Source organism: Lytechinus variegatus, chromosome 1 (assembly GCF_018143015.1).
Source record: "Lytechinus variegatus isolate NC3 chromosome 1, Lvar_3.0, whole genome shotgun sequence".
In the NCBI taxonomy this organism is placed as follows: Eukaryota; Metazoa; Echinodermata; class Echinoidea; order Temnopleuroida; family Toxopneustidae; genus Lytechinus; species Lytechinus variegatus.
The window spans coordinates 69148411-69167186 of NC_054740.1; the positions used below are offsets into that span (position 1 = coordinate 69148411).

At 33.5% G+C, this 18776-nt stretch overlaps 1 protein-coding gene across 2 annotated transcripts in view; it reads right to left on the reverse strand.

Annotated features, from left to right (window-relative positions):
- Positions 1-441: 441 nt before the first annotated feature.
- Positions 442-18776, reverse strand: part of LOC121421218 (hyalin-like) — a 30754-nt gene continuing 12419 nt past the window's right edge. The window contains exons 10-23 of one of the 2 annotated variants that reach the window (XM_041615883.1): positions 17990-18241; positions 14523-14780; positions 14219-14316; positions 12545-12779; positions 11941-12077; positions 10988-11225; positions 9959-10037; positions 8765-8805; positions 7759-8009; positions 6904-7041; positions 6229-6303; positions 4291-4389; positions 1269-1337; positions 442-948 (exon numbers count right to left, since the gene is read on the reverse strand). In XM_041615883.1, coding sequence (XP_041471817.1) covers positions 904-948; positions 1269-1337; positions 4291-4389; positions 6229-6303; positions 6904-7041; positions 7759-8009; positions 8765-8805; positions 9959-10037; positions 10988-11225; positions 11941-12077; positions 12545-12779; positions 14219-14316; positions 14523-14780; positions 17990-18241 — 2015 coding nt within the window. In that variant the 3' untranslated portion in view covers positions 442-903. The remainder of the gene's footprint in view (positions 949-1268; positions 1338-4290; positions 4390-6228; positions 6304-6903; positions 7042-7758; positions 8010-8764; positions 8806-9958; positions 10038-10987; positions 11226-11940; positions 12078-12544; positions 12780-14218; positions 14317-14522; positions 14781-17989; positions 18242-18776) is intronic. The other variant, XM_041615890.1, reaches the window with a different exon arrangement.

Sequence of the window (18776 nt, forward strand, 5' to 3'; positions counted from 1 at the left end):
TATAGTCCAGCATATAATGCAAACAGGTTGATAATGGGGTATGTGTGTGTGTATTTTAGTTTTGTCAGACGTGTATCAATCAGATATGATTATTTACGTCTGGGACCGACCTTTAACGTCACCATCCGAAAGACGTGACCAGGGCTCGAACCTCTGCATCAATTTGTTACTTCCCCACAGCTTGGATTACAGGCGCACGCCACAACGCCCAGTTGTGGGGGGGGGGGGCTGCTAAAAACGGGGCTTGTAGAGGGCAGCCTCCTATCAAAAACATTCTCATGAATACCATAAACCAAATAATACAAAATATTGTCAATTAACTATTCATCAGAGAAAGACAGAGAAAACTTGTTTAAGAATAAAGTTTTGATACATCGTATTTATCTTTTAAAGCCCTGTTCAGCGATACACATCATTCCTTTGTTTACTCATTCCACTCTACATTGTCTAATGGCAAACTAGGGGTGGTAAGTAAAGGAGTTTTGGTCACTGAAAGAGCATAATAGATATTAAGTACATGGGTGATGTTTTAGAATTTCATATTAGAATATTAGCTTTCTTATTTCATTAAATAAGTTGAGAAACTCAAACAACTAATTTTGACTTAAATTTTAGAATAAAAATGCATAGACATGAGACAAAGGCCAAAAATATTAATATGACATTTTCAATTTTGGTGGCGGTCAATGAATACTGGTATGATGCATTTACAGGATGGTATTAATTATACCAAAATAAACAGATAAGCTTACTGTGTGCTGCTGATAAAGTGGCAACTTGGGCTAAAGCTGTGGTAACACTAGATATGCTTTGTATTATCTGGCAAAAAGCACTATATAAATCCAGGGATTATTATTATTATTCTCATCTTAAAGGGAAGATCAGTTGAGTATAGGCTGTTGATCAATACATGAACTCATGAGGGAATTGTTGTTTCATCTCTTCCACCTGAAAGATTAACAAAATAGAGAGAAAAAAGGGAAAAATAGTAAGTATGAATTTCAAAATATCACCAAGATGTAAAACAAGAGAGGAAAACTAAATATAATAAATTTAAGCACCAAAGTTCTAAAGCCATGACTTACATGTAATATTAGTTGAATGGGACTTATAGAAATATCTGAAACATTGCAGTCCAAAAATTACTTTAATAAAAATATCTCATCAGCAACCAATCAGCAATCATTGGTTTTTCAGAGTTAAGATTGATTTAATTGCTCATAACTTTCGTGAGAACCAGCCCATGAAGCACAAAGGAAAATACTCACCAGTTCGGGTTCGCCATCAGCATGGAATGTCGGTCCCTTTTCTTTGCGCTTTTTCTTCTCCGGCTCTGGCTGAATACAGATATTGATGAACACATAGAAAACTTAACATTACATATCTACTTTCAGTGAAAAAAAATATTAGCTTATGCATACTGGAATTCAACTAGTAGATATATATTAGTGAATAAAGATTATTCAACTAAAAGTATTTTGATTTGATGTCATGAAAAGCACCAAGATTTGTTCTCAGTCATAAAGATTTATTTGTTCATGGAAACACTTTTAGCTTGAAAAATTGAACATGGAAGGCAAGTTGTTTACTTTACCTCACATCATTATCTGCAATATTCTATCATGGGGTTTTAGAAACATATGTATCCTATGCTATGGTATAATTTTTTTTTTAAGTGTGATAACTCTTTGCATACTGTTATTAATGATACATGCAAAGTGAAAGACTAATAACATTTAAATTCAGAGTTTTTTTTAGGAACTTAAAGGTCAAGTCCACCCCAGAAAAATGTTGATTTGAATCAAAAGAGAAAAATCAGACAAGCACAATGCTGAAAATTTCATCAAAATCGGATGTAAAATAAGAAAGTTATGACATTTCGAAGTTTCGCTTATTTTCAACAAAATAGTTATATGAACGAGCCAGTTACATCCAAATGAGAGAGTTGATGTCATTCACTCACTATTTCTTGTGTTTTTGATTGTTTGAATTATACAATATTTCAATTTTTACTAATTTGACGATTAGGACCTCCTTGCCTGAAGCACAAAATGTTAAAATAATGGAATTCCATGTGTTCAGGGAGGAATGAAACTTCATTTCACATGACAATGACGAGAAAATAAAAATATTTCATATTTTATATAATAAATTACAAAAGAAATAGTGAGTGATTTCATCAACTCTCTCATTTGGATATAACTGGCTCGTTCATATAAATATTTTGTTGAAAATAAGAGAAACTTTAAAATGCCATAACTTTCTTATTTTACGTCCGATTTTGATGAAATTTTCAGTGTTATGCTTGTTGAATTTTCTCATTTTATTCAAATCAAGTTTACAGTTACAGTTGTCCTTCAATAATAATATATATGATCAATTAAGTATGAAAGCAACAATACAATATACATATATGAGCATCTACATTGATGGTGTATGAGTTATTATAGCCCACAGTAATGTGCAGGTATGAGTTATCATTACTGATGAAAATCCTCTTCTGAGAAAGCGATTCCTCCATGATTATTTTAGTAATTCAGACATTATTACATGTACATTGTTATATTATCAACTTTAGATAATACATATATATATACATGCACACATATATAATTAAAAACATTATATATTACATGAATTACATGCAGCAATTCAATACAAGTTTAAATACACTCAATATAAATAAAATAATTAGCATGATAATTAATACACATGTTATAATAACCTTTAAAAAATCCAAAATGGAATTATTTTTATAAGATGAGAGTCCTACCACATGAACTTCAGGTAGCATTGTTACATTAGTAAATGATTGAAAAGTATTATTCAAGTAATACATACAATTAAAATTGAAAACAAAAGGTTTTATTTATGATCATGGCAGACAAGAAAAACATTTGCATCCCTAAAGAAAATAAAGATAAATTGTCATCATATAATAAAGTTAGCACTGCCTCACCAGTCACCAAGTATTTTAGTAAACTAATTGGGCATTGAATGGAGCGTGCAATTGATTGAAAATCTATCAATTGAAAACTTGCAATGGAAATCTGCAAGTGATTGAAAATATTTCCTAGCACACCCCCCAAAAAAAAAATAATACAAACTTACTGGGGCTACATGTACCTTTTTTTAAAGCTCACTAGCTTAAACTTGCTACATGGTATGAAAATGACATTATTCAGATGGAAGTTCAAGGGGCTCCTTTTTCCAGGGATCTTGAGGGTATTTCAGGGTGAATTAGCCCTGAGCAACTTGCAATATTTTCCTTAATATTTTCTTGCTAAATCCTTACACAACCCTTACAGGTCATCACAATGACATGCCATTAAAAAACCCACAATGAATAGTATGTAAACATTGAAATTACTTGACAACCTTCTGAATTAATGTACATATAACAATATTAAATTAAAACAGTGTTACCAGTAATATTCTATTTTTTTACATGAATCTATATACAGTAATGACAATGGGATAAGGAAGGTAATCAATAATCGACCCAAACTGGAAAAAGTGGAATCGACCAATCAAAACCTTGTAAGTGACAAAGCACAACATTTACAGCTGGTAAGCTGAGTATTTCGCTTGAGAAAATCCCAAATTATTGGGATTGAAATAATGGGTTCATTGTACTTTGTACTAATCTAAATTGTGTCAAGAGGATAGTGATTAAAATAGGTTTGTACATATTAATATTGATAACAATTACAAATTCAATTTTTCTATTACAAATTGCAGATGAATCAGGATGAAATGACACTAAAAAAACTTATCGCTAAAAAGTTGAAATGATAACACATGACATCACAGACTTGATGAGGCCGGTGAAAAGCACAATGAAGCTTATATTTTCGAAACATGTTAAATTTGACTTGCTTTCATGCAAAAATACATGTTGATGAAAACCACTGAAAATGCACAAACCTTGTTTTGCTGTGTGTTGTAGTTAATATGTATGATTGGTATATGATTTATCATTTTAACTTTTTGCTGCACTAAATTGTCTTCAAATGTCTCTTATCCCATGCATAACTGACAAAAAATAGATCCATTTTGAAGGTCAGTTTCCCACCACCATATGAATGTATACAAGTTAGCTGACTGAACACAATTGGGGAAAAAAACACCTAGATAAAAAAATTACAGTAAATTGATGATATGGTAGTCCCTGTTAAATGGTGCCTGGGTTGCCAAAACACAGTTCTTCACAACAAAACGGTGTTATTGACGGTGTAGTAGTGTGCACACATTAAAGTTCCCCAGGATTAGTCCATTATTCTTTCTCACCTTGTGTCTCCGGGTCTTTTGGACTCGGGGAGGGGAAGAAGGGGTAATAAGAGAGGGGGATAGAATCCTCACTACCTTCTTCTTCTTCTGCGTCTTTTTCTTTGGTTTTGAAATTTAGAAACAACATCCAAGTTAATGCACACCCTTAAGTTGGAAGACAGCACCCCTAAACCAATAACCACTTTCACACACTTTCAAAATCAAGAAACTTTACTATTTTATAACACCCAATAAAGTAATACAGTACAGCGTGACCCAGAAAAATAACCCCTGAGAATTATTTATCTTTCATCAGACAAATATAACAACAACACGTAGCTATATTATTAGATGCTCCTATTTCATTTGATATAATTCCTGCATCAAGTTATAAACATCTTTATAGAAAATGGATTCGAAGTGTAATCCGACACCTCAATAAGCTCTGAACATCTGTTTATCAAAAGTAGCAAGTGCATTTGACATAATCTAAATTTAAACCAGAACTTGTTCACTCCATAAGCCTATTTTGCCTAAGAAAGTGGAAAGATAATTCTGTAGTTTGACTTTCACAAGAATGGGGCTATCAATACTCTTTAAAAGTTCATTGGATAAAAAGTGAAATAGACAGCACAGAGAATCATATAAAGATATGTAGAGGTGAAATGCAGGTATACATGAAGTATAATTATTATGATGCTGCTAATATTTATCATATAATGGTAAGCAAAATATATTGCAATGTCTACATTCATTATGAATGACGTTTTCTAAACTAATTTCAATTGCAATATATGATTAGAAGAATAGAAAGGTGACAAATAGAATATATATATATATATACGAGATATTTTAACATACAGTATCATGCACTATTGGGTGACAAGTTCTGACCACGGCTCAATGACATTTGCCACACATTAGAGAAAAATTTATTTGTAAATTAATGCAAGATCTTGTGAATATATATGTGGCAACCCACAAATGCTTTTCATATGAGTAAAAACTAAACAAGGAATATCAATCTTTTTCACATTTTGAGGCCCGATCGTTCTTTCACTACAATTTGATATGAATAATTAGAATACAGTAAAATTTTCCTAAATAACAGAACATTTTCAGCCTCCCATTTGGAATGTCAAATTTTGATTAAATATTGTGAATCTGTGCATTAATTTAAAATATTCTAGAAATAGGGGCTTGCTTCAAAAGGGTGACAAGCAATGATCAAATATGGATTTATCAAAAAGGCCCCTTTATAACTTAAATTCAATCCCTATTATTCCAGCTCAGTTATAAAAATCAAATTCCAATCTCACACAAAAACAAATACTGTTTTCTTCTCTTTATTTATATCCCAAAAATACAGAACAGCAAGCATAGAGATCAAACTTAATTAGTAACTTTTGCAAATGGAAAACAACACGTGGGCAGGAAAAGTTTTTTAGAAAACCAAAACAGCAAAAAAAAATCAAAACCACTGCAAAAAAATCTCAGTTAAAGCTCCCTTAAATAATGAGCCTTTTCACTAAACACATGTCCTTGGAAAAAAACTTTGGCAATTTCATGACAGGTAGATTGTAATAGATCAAAAGAATTTAAATGAAAAGAACTAAAGCATTAACTTAACTTGAATCCTGTCATTCTTGTAGGCTATTAAGAGGGCACATCTGATTCATGTTTTCAATGAGATTTTAATGAACATAAAGAATAGGGTATCCTGAAAAAGAGTCAGAAAATATTTGGGTGGGGTCCCCCCTTGGATCGGGTGTCCTAGGAGGCGGAGTTTGTTTTTTACATTGAACTACACAAAATGCCAACAAATTAACACTTATGCACACTTAAGTATCAATTTGTGGTATCTTGGGACAAATAAAACACTAAAAATAAATGAACAATTACTTTTAAGGGAAAAACTCAGAAAAGTGGCATTCCTGAATGAAGCAAAATTGTACTTACAGGAGGATCACTGTCGTGGGTAAACCTTGGTCCCTTTTCCCTGTGCTTCCGTTTTACTTTCACATCATCATCAGGCTGCAGAAATACCAAGTTAAGACAATCAAATGTATATGTAGGATATAGTTGCATGCAGTTGATTGAGCAAGGCAAGTCATCATCATACAGCCACAACACAAGACTACTTAATATTCCCAACATATAACCTTTTCACTGTATTCTGGCCTTGTTCCATCCATTATACACTCGTAAATCATAATGCTGGTGGGGCTGCGTTTTTTACTTTTAATAAACATTATTGTGTGTACGCTTTAATACAAGGTCCCTGTCCCTGTCTTTAATATAAATGTTGCAAATGATTTCAAATGATCAGAAATGAATCTTCAACTTTGAGAATTGATTTAAACGGTTATAACTCTACAAGACAGAGCCCTACTTTATACTTGATACGTACTTGTCAAATATGAAAGAGGAAGTTTTATCAACTGAGTCTCATTAATTCATCTTCCATGTCTTCTTTGGCCACCCATAACCCTCGGACCAGGGTCCCATAACACAAAGGCTGGCAATAATTGTTTTCAATAAAATTAATCGTAATAAAGTTCTGTAATTGCTAAGCTTTGTGTTACAGGCCCCAGTAATAAAATCTGAATCAGATTGATTTGAAACTAAACTCACTGGGTGCGCCCTCTTGAGGGGAGGAGATCGAGGTTGAGATACATTCTCCTTGTCATCATGGTGGAACTTAGGACCATTGGGTTGACGCTCATCGATGATTTCATGAATGAATGAGCCATTGCTATATACATAGTCATTCTGGGCAATAAGGAAAAATTACAAAACTTATTTATAGATTAAACGTACTGAATAATGTTTTAGCAACAAGCAAATAAGATATCAGCATTACAATTACAAAACAATGATTTCAAGAAGGAATGAGCCCTGCTATATATACATAGTCATTCTAGGCATTGAGGAGAAGAATAAAAAAAATATCAGAATAAAATTAATTGAATAATTTTTTATCAACAGGCAAATGAAATTATAAAATTTCACAGAACTGTAATAATACTAATTGCTACTTCACAAGTTTTGAATATGTGACAATGGAAAAAATTGTGTATCCACAAATTGTCTAAGATTTAAGCAGTAGTACACAGGCTGTTGTGATGAAAAGTAACAACTAAAAATAATATGAAATAGTTTGGCTTATTTCTACTACAATAAAGGAGAATCAAATGAAAAAGAGCATTATTATCAGGCTTTCATTATCATATTTTCATTATATCAGATTTTTAATTTCCAGTTTTGTTCCACTAGCTACCCCCTTCTTCATATGTACCCTCTTTTCCAAAGTTTTCAACTTATGATCAATAATGTATTTTCATGATTTTCCATGTGCTGTGTCTTAACTTTAAATCAACAAAGTTTTTTTTTTCGCATTTGTTTTTTTTTTATAATAAATGGAATACATATCTATCAAACACTATTGTAAGACAAAGAGAGTTTGAGAGACGAATGCGTGAAGCTTACCATTGGACGTGGTATTTGGATAGGCTTCTTAACTTTGGGAGATCTCATGATCAGAGGCACCTGAGAGACGGACTGCCTGTACAGTCTTTGTAACCTCCTCTCTCTCTTTCTACTCCTCCTGGCTTCTTCCTTCAAATCATTCTCTCGCGCGTAGAGGAGGAAGTAACAGCAGCACGCCAGGATCAGGAAGATGATGATCAAGAAGAGAATGGCACCAAGAGCGATGGCCACGATCACCTCCCAGCTCAAACCTGCAAGAGGAACACATATCATGATTCCATAAAAAAAATGTGATTTGTATTACAGATAGTTGCTGAATGCTGATAGCCTTATTCACCCTGGTGTACTCATTTCAAATCTGTCTTAGCAGCCACCTGTCCACAGTGAAAACCTATCTTTAGTGGACATCAAAATTGTCTCCTATTTGAAAGGAATATGTGTTATAGAACCTGGCTAGTGGCCACTTCTTCTGTTTCCCTTGAGTGGCCTTAATAGACAGCTTTAAGTGTAGGGAGTATAAAATTATGGTTTGAAATGGGTCTCTAACCATGTGTATAGATAATTTAATTGTGAAAGTTCTAAAAGCAGGTGTAGAACTCATCTGCAATTAGGTACTGAATAGCAGAACGATGCAAGAAGACGAAAAAAAAAATCCTGTCTGGGACAGTGATTTTTCTGCCTTTTCATTTCTTGTCATTTTTTTTCAATTTTCAAAAATGTTGTTCAACCTCCTCCTTTTTGTTGTCCTTATCTTTCTGCATCACGTAAATGTTTTGTCACATCTTCTCAGTGTTTTCTTATATGTATATTCCCAATATAAAGTGAATAAAAAGAAGAAAATCTGGAAATGCTTTGTAAAATCGAATTGAACATAAGGACATATATCTATCTGTCTAAGATGACAGTTGTCACCAAAGTTCCCCCTTTATAATACATTTGATAATTGAATGAAATTTAACGAGTAAGTAGTAGACCCCACGAAAATTTAACTCCTAATTTTGCCTACCTTCGTTTTGACATCGATCTCCATAGTATCTGTAAGGGCAGCTGAAATAAGAGAAAAAAATAATTCAATTAAAAAAAAAACAATATGTAAATTTGTATGACAGATGTGCAGATTACATATACAAATGATAAACTAAATAGAGTTCAAAGAAAGTAAAGAATAGAATTCAATTGCCATGCAGAAAGCCCTCAGAAACAACAAATATTTTCGATGAATTTTCTGGCTAGCTCATTACAAATCATATCTAATAACCATATAAATATGAGCTGAGCTCATCTCATTTACTCCTTTCATCAATGGAATTTTTAGAATCATATATCAATAATCCAATTTCTACCCCAAAATGACTGTTTCACAATATCTTATCTCTATGTCATATATATACTTTATTTACCAAACCATATTTAAATACATATTTGTCTTTGTTTACAGGAATTTTCATTCTTAATGAGTGAAACAACATTTACTCATGAAAATTGCTCCTGTCTATTTTTCTATGGGAACCATTTGGTTCCTGTAAAAACTCCACAGGAATTACAGAATCCAGTAATCTTAGAAGACGTAGTATAGAGTTTAGAATCATAAAAGTTTCCAGCTCAGAATAATGTGAGGATTTGGAATAGGATGGCAATTACAGTCAACTTGTAAGTATTGCTTACTGAGAAAATATGCTTAAATGGTGGACAAATTCCATAAAATCAATATTCTTGGTAAGTCCGACAACTTCAGAAACTGCTCAAACTATTATAATTTGAGAGTTTTACAACCTAAATGTAGAAAACGGAGACAAATCACTTCAAGAGGTCTCATGTATAGGAGGATGGACATACTTAATTTATGGTATTACCCTGAGCGATTGTTCCTTAAAAAATTGTCAGGGATTGATTCATATTCAAGAGAAAGTAATGGAGCACTTCAAGAAATGTGCAATCAGTTGTAAGTCAATTGTGGGATTTCAAAAGCAATCATAAGTCTTGAAATTAATTGCAAATTGCTGGTCTGCATATTGATTTGCTTCTAGAATTAAAATTGATTTATCAATTTTTAATTAGCAACAGAAATTTCCAATCAAATGCAAATATTTTCTTGCAACATCCTTTACAATGCACATGTAAGTAAAAAAAAAAACTTAGTTGAAAAATAAATAAACCTATTCATACCCTAAATGACTTAAATTGATACTGATTTTCTCACCTGCAGCTTATTTCATATGAAGATGAGTTTGTGATCATACAGGTTCCGCCATTCAAACAGTAATCACTAGAACAAACAGCTAAACCACACACAAAAAAAACAAAATATGAGGCAATGACTAAATAATATCATAAAAAAAGACGCTTATTGCTTATCAAACTGGATTGGGACACATGCATACCTGCAGTTGATTATACCAAGGCTTCATTTAGTTTATTGAATTGTTAATATTTAGTTTTATGAATTGTTAACATAACATTTTCAATGCATTATTCTTGCCAGAGCAGATGTTATTGAACAAAATCTATGTCCATGGTACACGCACAGACCAAAAATAGTTTGCAATACATAATTCCAATAAAATGAATTTCAGTCTCTTACAACTAATAAACAATGTTAATATCAGTCATACATTTCATTAAATAGACCTTTCTGAGTTAAAATCTAAAAAAAAATCATTGGATCTACAACATGTTTTCATATAGTCTGGCCTCAAACAAATACTGGTAATAAAGATATTGCATGCACCATTTTGACCCAATTAGATCTGGGATATATTTAATCAGTTACTAGGAGTGATTGGTTTCATTTAAAAATAACCCGACTCTCCTACACTGAAAGAATAACGTCCATCATTCACAAAGGTGGTTTAGATTATAATTCATGACATAGATTTCAAGGTACATCGCAAAAAATAAGGATGCATACAGCATTGTAAAAATACAATCAACTATGGTATTACTTAGACAGTGACTAAGTTTGAATAAATCAGTCTGAATCATGCATATAATAAAAAGTATAAAATTACTTTAGCTCCTACATCATAGGCAATATTCATTATCTGACCTTTCTACCTAAAATCAATGTGAACCTTACTCAACAACACACTACATATAACAACTACATTGCATAAAACACGGCTTGAACATAGACCTACCTTTTTGAACTCCAGACAAGAATTCCAGCCAATACGAACATTTTTTACCAAACCATTTTCATTTTCGAGAATGAATCCACGAGATGCCTTACCTTGTACGCTTCCGGCTTTGACCCCGTTGACCTCGAGGTACAGCCCAGTACTGACCCCTTCAGTGAGTTCAAGTGACCCAGGGGTCACGGTGTCATTGAACCTCTGCTCAAGGTTGGATGCAGCGGGGGCAGAGACAGGGTCATAGGTCAAGGTGTAGTCAACAATAACACTTCCTGGGGTCAGGAATAGAATCTTGGACATCCTGAAAGGTGTCATGGTGCCATAGGTGCGTTGAAGCTGCATGGAGGTTAATCACAAATGACAAATTGAAGTCATTTTAGTATGAGTATTACATTAGCTATCAACTTTATGTTTAACATGAAATCTAATATGATTCTTTACAAGCACAGATACATAAAGTGTTAAACAGTGTTAAATAGTCTGAATGATTTATAAAAAAAATACTAATTTTCTCTTTACAATGTCACTAACATTGGACTTACAAAAGAGGCTGACAATAATGGGGGACCTAAAGATATGTACCTAGCGTAAAAATGGTCAAAGGATATGAAAATTTAAACATTTGGACAGCTTGATTGTCTAACTGTAATTTATGTAATTAAAACCATTATTCATGGGAAAAAGGTACAAAACTTTTAAACTTCCTATAAAAAAATTCCCCTTTCTTTCTGAACACCTTTTCATTTTGCTATAAACAGATTTGGAAGAGAGTCCTAATTCTATGCACTTTTCCAGATATTGTAGGAAAATATGACAATTGAGAGAGAGAATAGCACTAAAATACTACAAAATATTAGTGTTTAATTGGTATGATCTATTAAAAATTTATTCATTGCAGCTTCTATGGAAACTTTAAATAGGAATTGTTGGAATCACTGCAGTTGCAGTTCCCGTACAGAGAATGCAAAATTTGACATTGATATTGATGTTCAATGAGTGTCGCATAGCGTTAGGACGAGCATAGTTTAAGCACAGCATCCAAGGCACTTACATGGTCATAGATTCTATTCTGTAGTGATTGGTAAGTGCTGCTAGATGGATCTGAGCAACATGATTGGTAGTTGACAGGAACTGTCCCAGGATTCTCAATGCTTTTCAGTGTAAACTGCCCCCTGAACTCTACCACATCTAGAGAGACAAACAAGAAGAAGAAACAGAAAGAATACAGAGAGAGAAAAATCCATCCATAAGGGCAGAAAGAATGAGAAAACGCAAGAAAGGAGAAATAGAAAAAGAATAAGATAAAAAGACAGGCAAGAAAATGACATTTCATTGATTTTTTTAAATCCAAGATCCATGGGAAGCTTCTCACATATGACGTCACATATCAAACAATTATAATTTTATTAACTTTCAAATCTTTGATGGATTTTCTTCAAACCTTCACCAATAGTTTTCATTATATTTTTCTCTGCTATTTTAATGATAAACTTTTTGTCAGTGTGAACTTTCCCTTTAAGTAAAACATCAATGCACACAAAGAAATATATAATTTTATGAAAATGACTGATTGCCTTTTCAAAATATCAGACAAATTTGAAAATTTACCATAAACAGATAAAACCAAAAGACTGCTCATAGGTAAAGTAACTTACTGAAGTCCAGCGAATCTCTCTCAATGACATTGGAAGTAGAAAAGATGTCCCTATTATCCCCTGTGAGGGCACCATTGAAGATATCCTTGATGCTTTCCTCATTGTAATGGGCTGTCGCACACAGATAGATTGTGTATTCTATCACATAGTTGCTACTAGTATCGAAGGTACCGCTAGTGATTTCTAGTCCCACAAAATCACTTCCAAGTTGGGTTCCTCTGAACAGGTTGTCAAGCTTTTATTTACGATAATAGATGAAAGATGGTTGATAAAATTGTTCAACAATTATTACAGATTTTTTAATCTTTGCATTCTCTAACAACACAACACCAGCATGAAATTCAAAAGTTACCTACTCAAAAGTTCTAAGTAATGGCTTTTCTTAAAGGACAAGTCCACCCCAACAAAAACTTGATTTGAATAAAAGAGAAAAATTCAACAAGCATAACACTGAAAATTTCATCAAAATCGGATGTAAAATAAGAAAGTTATGGCATTTTAAAGTTTTGCTCACTTTCAACAAAATAGTTATATGAACGAGCCAGTGACATCCAAATGAGAGAATTGATGACGTCACTCACTCACTATTTCTTTTGTATCTTATTATATGAAATATGAAATATTTTTATTTTCTTGTCATTGTCATGTGAAATGAAGTTTCATTCCTGCCTGAACACGTGGAATTCCATTATTTTAACATTTTGTGCTTAAGGCAAGGAGGTCCTAATCGTCAAATTCATAAAAATTGAAATATTGTATAATTCAAACAATAAAAACAAAAGAAATAGTGAGTGAGTGACATCATCGACTCTCTCATTTGGATGTAACTGACTCGTTCATATAACTATTTTGTTGAAAATAAGCAAAACTTTGAAATGTCATAACTTTCTTATTTTACATCCGATTTTGATGAAATTTTCAGCATTGTTCTTGTCTGATTTTTTTCTATTGATTCAAATCAACATTTTTCTGAGGTGGACTTGACCTTTAATATCAGTAAAATGTTGTTTTACTTCAATCTTTTAATCAAACTCACATCATACAGCCTCCATCACTTGCAAACATAATACTTCTATCCTAACACACCCCATTATTCAAGATCGACATTTCCCTAAATCTCATGGTCTAAACTACATGTAGATGGATTCTTGAATGCATGCAGTCAACTTTCATGCCTCTGCTATTGCTGGATCATAAATATATTACACATTTAACTTTCTTTGAACTTTGAATTTGTGACCCCAAATCTATTCAGATCATCCTCTCTCACATATGAATACATGAACAAGGTTTTACACTTAACTCTCAAAAAGATTTTCAATAATTGTGAGAAAAATATATTTCAATGTATAGATAATAACCTCTGTGATCTTTGACCTTATGACCCCAAAATAAAATTAGAACATTGTCATTCCTACATGTATATGTATACATGGACAAAGTTTGAAGTTGATTCTTGAAACGGTGCTTAATTTATAGTAAGAATGACAGTGAGACGGACAAAATGAAAACATATTGCCTCCGGCATCCACCTAAGAAGGGTGAAAGCATTCAAAAATAAGTATTTATTTATACATCTGAGAAAAAATGAATGTGGTCCATCTCGAATTTCTGCTCTGAACTGCTCTCTACACCATTATAATGAACTTAATGAATAAATATATTCGCACTTACATCATTTCTCAGATTATCCCGGCGTGATGAACCTCCAAATATTCCATCAAGACCTCGCACAATATCAAGAGTTAGGGAGCCATCAAGACTTATGGTATCTTTAACAAAAACAAACAGTAAGCAAATGGTGAAAGCACAGTCTTCATAATAAAGCCAAATTGTCAACTGTCCACAAATAAAAGGGCTTGATGAGGATGTTTCTAATCAAACATAAAGTAAATAAAATTCATTCTACTCATGTTTAAAATTACAATACAGGCAGGCGATCTGAGTGATGTGGTAAGAACAAAAAGGAAATACTAACCCTGTTTGACAGTCACAGAGATTACAAAAGAACATTCTGCAAAGTTTCCTGTCGTGTCTTCTGCCCGATAAACGATGTTAGAAGTGCCTCTGCCAAACCTGGATCCAGATCCCCTTCCGGATGTCTGTGAAAGAGTCACTGTGCCAGAGTTATCTGTAGCTTGCGGTTCAGACCATGAGACTTTCACATCACTTGCAGCGTTGAGGACAAAGAATGACTGATCAGAAGGGCAGGCTCTGATCTCTGGCTGCTGGAGATCTGGTTATAGAATTGAACATTAGAATTGAGGGATTCAGAACCATCTATAACAAAAGTTGACAAATAAATATATTTTACCTTGGCTATTACTGATATCCATTAAGCTTAACACCTTAAATCTAACCAGATCATGGTTGCTCCCATGAAGTTGAAGCCTAAAACAGTTCTGTAGTTATCAAGGGAACAACATCCTTTCAGATATATAATGACCTCTGTGACTTTAGATCCCCTAAAAAAAGTCACTGCCACTCGTACATGTGTATACAAACTAAAACCAGGTTTAAAGTTAATCTGTAAAATGTTTCTTTAATTATCTTTCAATCAGTGGTGTAATTGAACTATCTATGTCTGATCATTATATGATCTATTGTGTATTTGGTAGATCTCTTTCTGAGTCTACTTGTGCACATAAGTATAAAACTTGTAGAAATTTTAATAAGTTCGACGAGCTTGCTTTTCAAATTGATGTGAGTAACATATCATGGGAGTCTGTATTCCAATTTACTGATCCGCAAGCAGCCTACGAATGTTTTATATCTTTGCTGTTAAATATCATTGATAAGCACGCCCCCTTACGTAAGCTTCGGGTGAAGCAAAAAGAGTCTCCATGGTTGAATAGAGATATCTTTAAGCAGATCCGTGAAAGAAATCGATTGAAAGCCAAGGCTAAACGGACTAATTCTCTGTCGGATTGGGTTGCGTATAAACGAGCCCGTAATCATGTTACTTCGTGCATTCGAGAAGCAAAACGTTCCTTTATCACAAAAAATGTTGAATCTGCAAATAAAAACACAAAGATGATTTGGAAATCGCTCAGATACCTAGCACCCCAAAATAAGTCATCTTGTCAATTTCCACCCTTAGTATCTGATAATTCAGTGTTAAAAGGACGTGATTTAGCTAATGCTTTCAATGATTTCTTTACCGACATCGGCAAAAAACTTCAGGCTGAACATTTACCAGTGAATGATCTAAACGCAACCAAGTGTCCAACTTGCACTGTAAATGATTCTATTTTTAGCCTTGAAGTAGTAAACGATGATCAAGTCTGTAAAATAATAAGTAAGCTCCCTTGTAATAAAGCAACAGGGCCTGATAATGTACCCTCTAAAATGCTCAATTGTATATCTCGCTCAATTGCACCCCCTTTGACTTATATCATTAATCAGTCTATACTTTCAAGCACTGTCCCTAGTCAATGGAAGTTAGCGAGAGTTACACCAATTTTTAAAGGAGGTAGTAAATCATGTTTTGATAACTATCGTCCGATTTCTGTTATTTCAGTCTTGGGCAAAGTTATGGAAAAAGTAGTACACGACCAATTGATGCATTTTATAACAAAAAATAATATTCTAACTCCGTGTCAATCCGGCTTTAGACCCAAACACTCAACGCAAACTGCATTGATAAATGTAACTGATCAATGGCTTTCTTCAATTGACAAAGGGGAATTAACTGGCTTGGTTATGATTGATCTAAAAAAGGCCTTCGACACGGTGGACCATTCGATCCTGTTGGATAAAATGAAAATGTATGGATTTGACCATCACACCACTGAATGGTTTCAGAATTATTTATTTCAAAGACAACAGTTTACGTGTATTAATGGTATATCATCTCTTACAAGGCAGGTAAACTGCGGTGTGCCACAAGGCTCATTGTTAGGGCCCGTATTATTCTCGTTATATATAAATGACCTACCTGATAAATTACACTGTAAAGTGTCTCTCTACGCAGACGATACATGCATATTTTTTTCTTCAAAAAATCCCGAAGTCATAAATAATAAGCTGAATGAAGATTTATCAATTATTTCATCTTGGCTAAAAGATAACAAATTAATCATTAACACCACAAAATGTGAAACCATGTTTATTGGTTCAGCCCAGAGGCTTAAGAAAAATGAAACCGAACTTAATAGATGCAAAGTATGTATTGATGACTGTGAAATAAAAAGAGTTCGTGTTTGTAAATATTTAGGCATATATATTGACGAGTCTCTACTCTGGAACGATCATGTCCAGTCTCTATGTAAAAAAGCTATTAAAAGCCTATATCTCCTTAGAAGAATTCGTTACTACATCGATCAAAAAACTGCTCTCTTATATTACAAAAGTATCATCCAGTCTCAATTTGATTACTGTAGCACGGTTTGGGGTAACACGGGTAAAAACAATTCTAAACAACTCCAAATTTTGCAAAATAGGTCCCTTCGATCAGTTCTTAAAGTGGACCATATGTATCCCACTAAAGTATTGTATAACACCCTAAAACTTGATAATCTTGAAGACCGTAGATCAAAACAGTTGGCTCTTTCTATGTATCGTGCCGTCTACAAACTTGCTCCTGATTATATTTGCAATACATTTTCCATTCGTAACACACCCTATAATACCAGATCTGGAAAAACCCAATTAAGGTTAACGCATCCAAAGACGAATTATGGTAAAAGATGCTTCGTCTACCGAGGTGCCCAAATATGGAACTCTATTGAAAAGAAAATCCCTCCTTGTATCACTATACATTCCTTTAAAACACATCTTAAAAACATGCTCATCCCCCCTCATCCTGATTATTGTTGTTAAAAGCTCCTGCATCACCCCCCCCCCTCATTTCAATCCCTTAGCCCCTGCTTGAGTTTAGTTTATCTTTAAGTTATTTCTCTATTGTTTTACATTTATTCCTTACTTTTAGTCCCCCTATTGTTTTTATATATATTTTGCTTTTATTATCATATTGTATTTTTTTTTTTGCCTTTTATTGTATGTTCTTATGATTTATGTCATATGATTTTGTGTTTTTGTAATTATCATGTTTGATTGTTTATTGTACATTTTTATTGTTGTGTGTATGGACCCCTACGAAAAACAGCATGTGCTGATAGGGTGTTCCATCCCACAAGTGGTAAATAAATAAATAAAAAAAATAAAATATCATGGGAACGAAATAAGATGGAATGGAGGAACAACCCCACAACATCTGTTTGGATCTTAAAAGATCTGTAGCCTATTGAATGCTTTTAAAATATTGTTTTTATTAAAACCAGAGATGACAGTTTACTTCAAGGATGGTGTTTCATGACGTGTCTTGTCAGTGACTTCCTCTCCAAAATTACATCTCAACCAATCGCATGCAAGGATTCCAGTAGCTTATAACAAATATTGATGAAGATCACTAACACATCTCCTGATGAAACACACCCTTCTTACCTGCAACAACTACGGTGAATCCGCAGTAACCTACATTCCCCGCATTGTCCCTAGCCTGGTACTCCACGCTGTACGTTCCTATAGAGAACTCTTGGCCTGGGTTGAAATTTGATGTTATCGTCACCCTGATGTCCAGGTCGTCTGTTGCCGTGATCGTCGGCCAGCTCACGATGGTGGTGGAGGTTCCCAAGTCTGCCTCGAAGTTGAGGGTACCCACGGGGCAGTTATCAAAGACAGGTACATTTTCATCGGCTGGAAAGAGTTCCAAGGTAAGAGGATGAGTTAATTCTTTACTTGTACTTTAGTCATACCAATCGGGCCCAATTTTCATGAAAGGGTCTTTGTAAACACTGTCGTTCCTATTGCCAATTTTTTTAGGAAATGCCATATCGCATGGCACATTTTTCAACATTTGTTATGACCCTACATTGTGTATCTCACTCATGTAATTCATTATTTATAAATGACAGTTTATCTCATTAAATGATCTAGGTCACTGAATGACATAAGAAGCGATCTAAAATGATGAATTTGGGTCAAAAGATTGGTAATGCTATGAATTATGACATTATTATGAGCTATATTTGAAGAAGAAAAAAAATCTTGCCATGGTTAATCACGGATAAAGGTCTCACAGAATATTTCCAATACAATCTTTAAACAATACCAAAAACAAAATTTTACCAAAGCAAGTGACATGCATGCTTGAAAAACAATACATGTCCATTTAAGAAAGAATATAAATATGCAGGGTCAAATCAGGTTTCATGTAATGATATAGAAAACC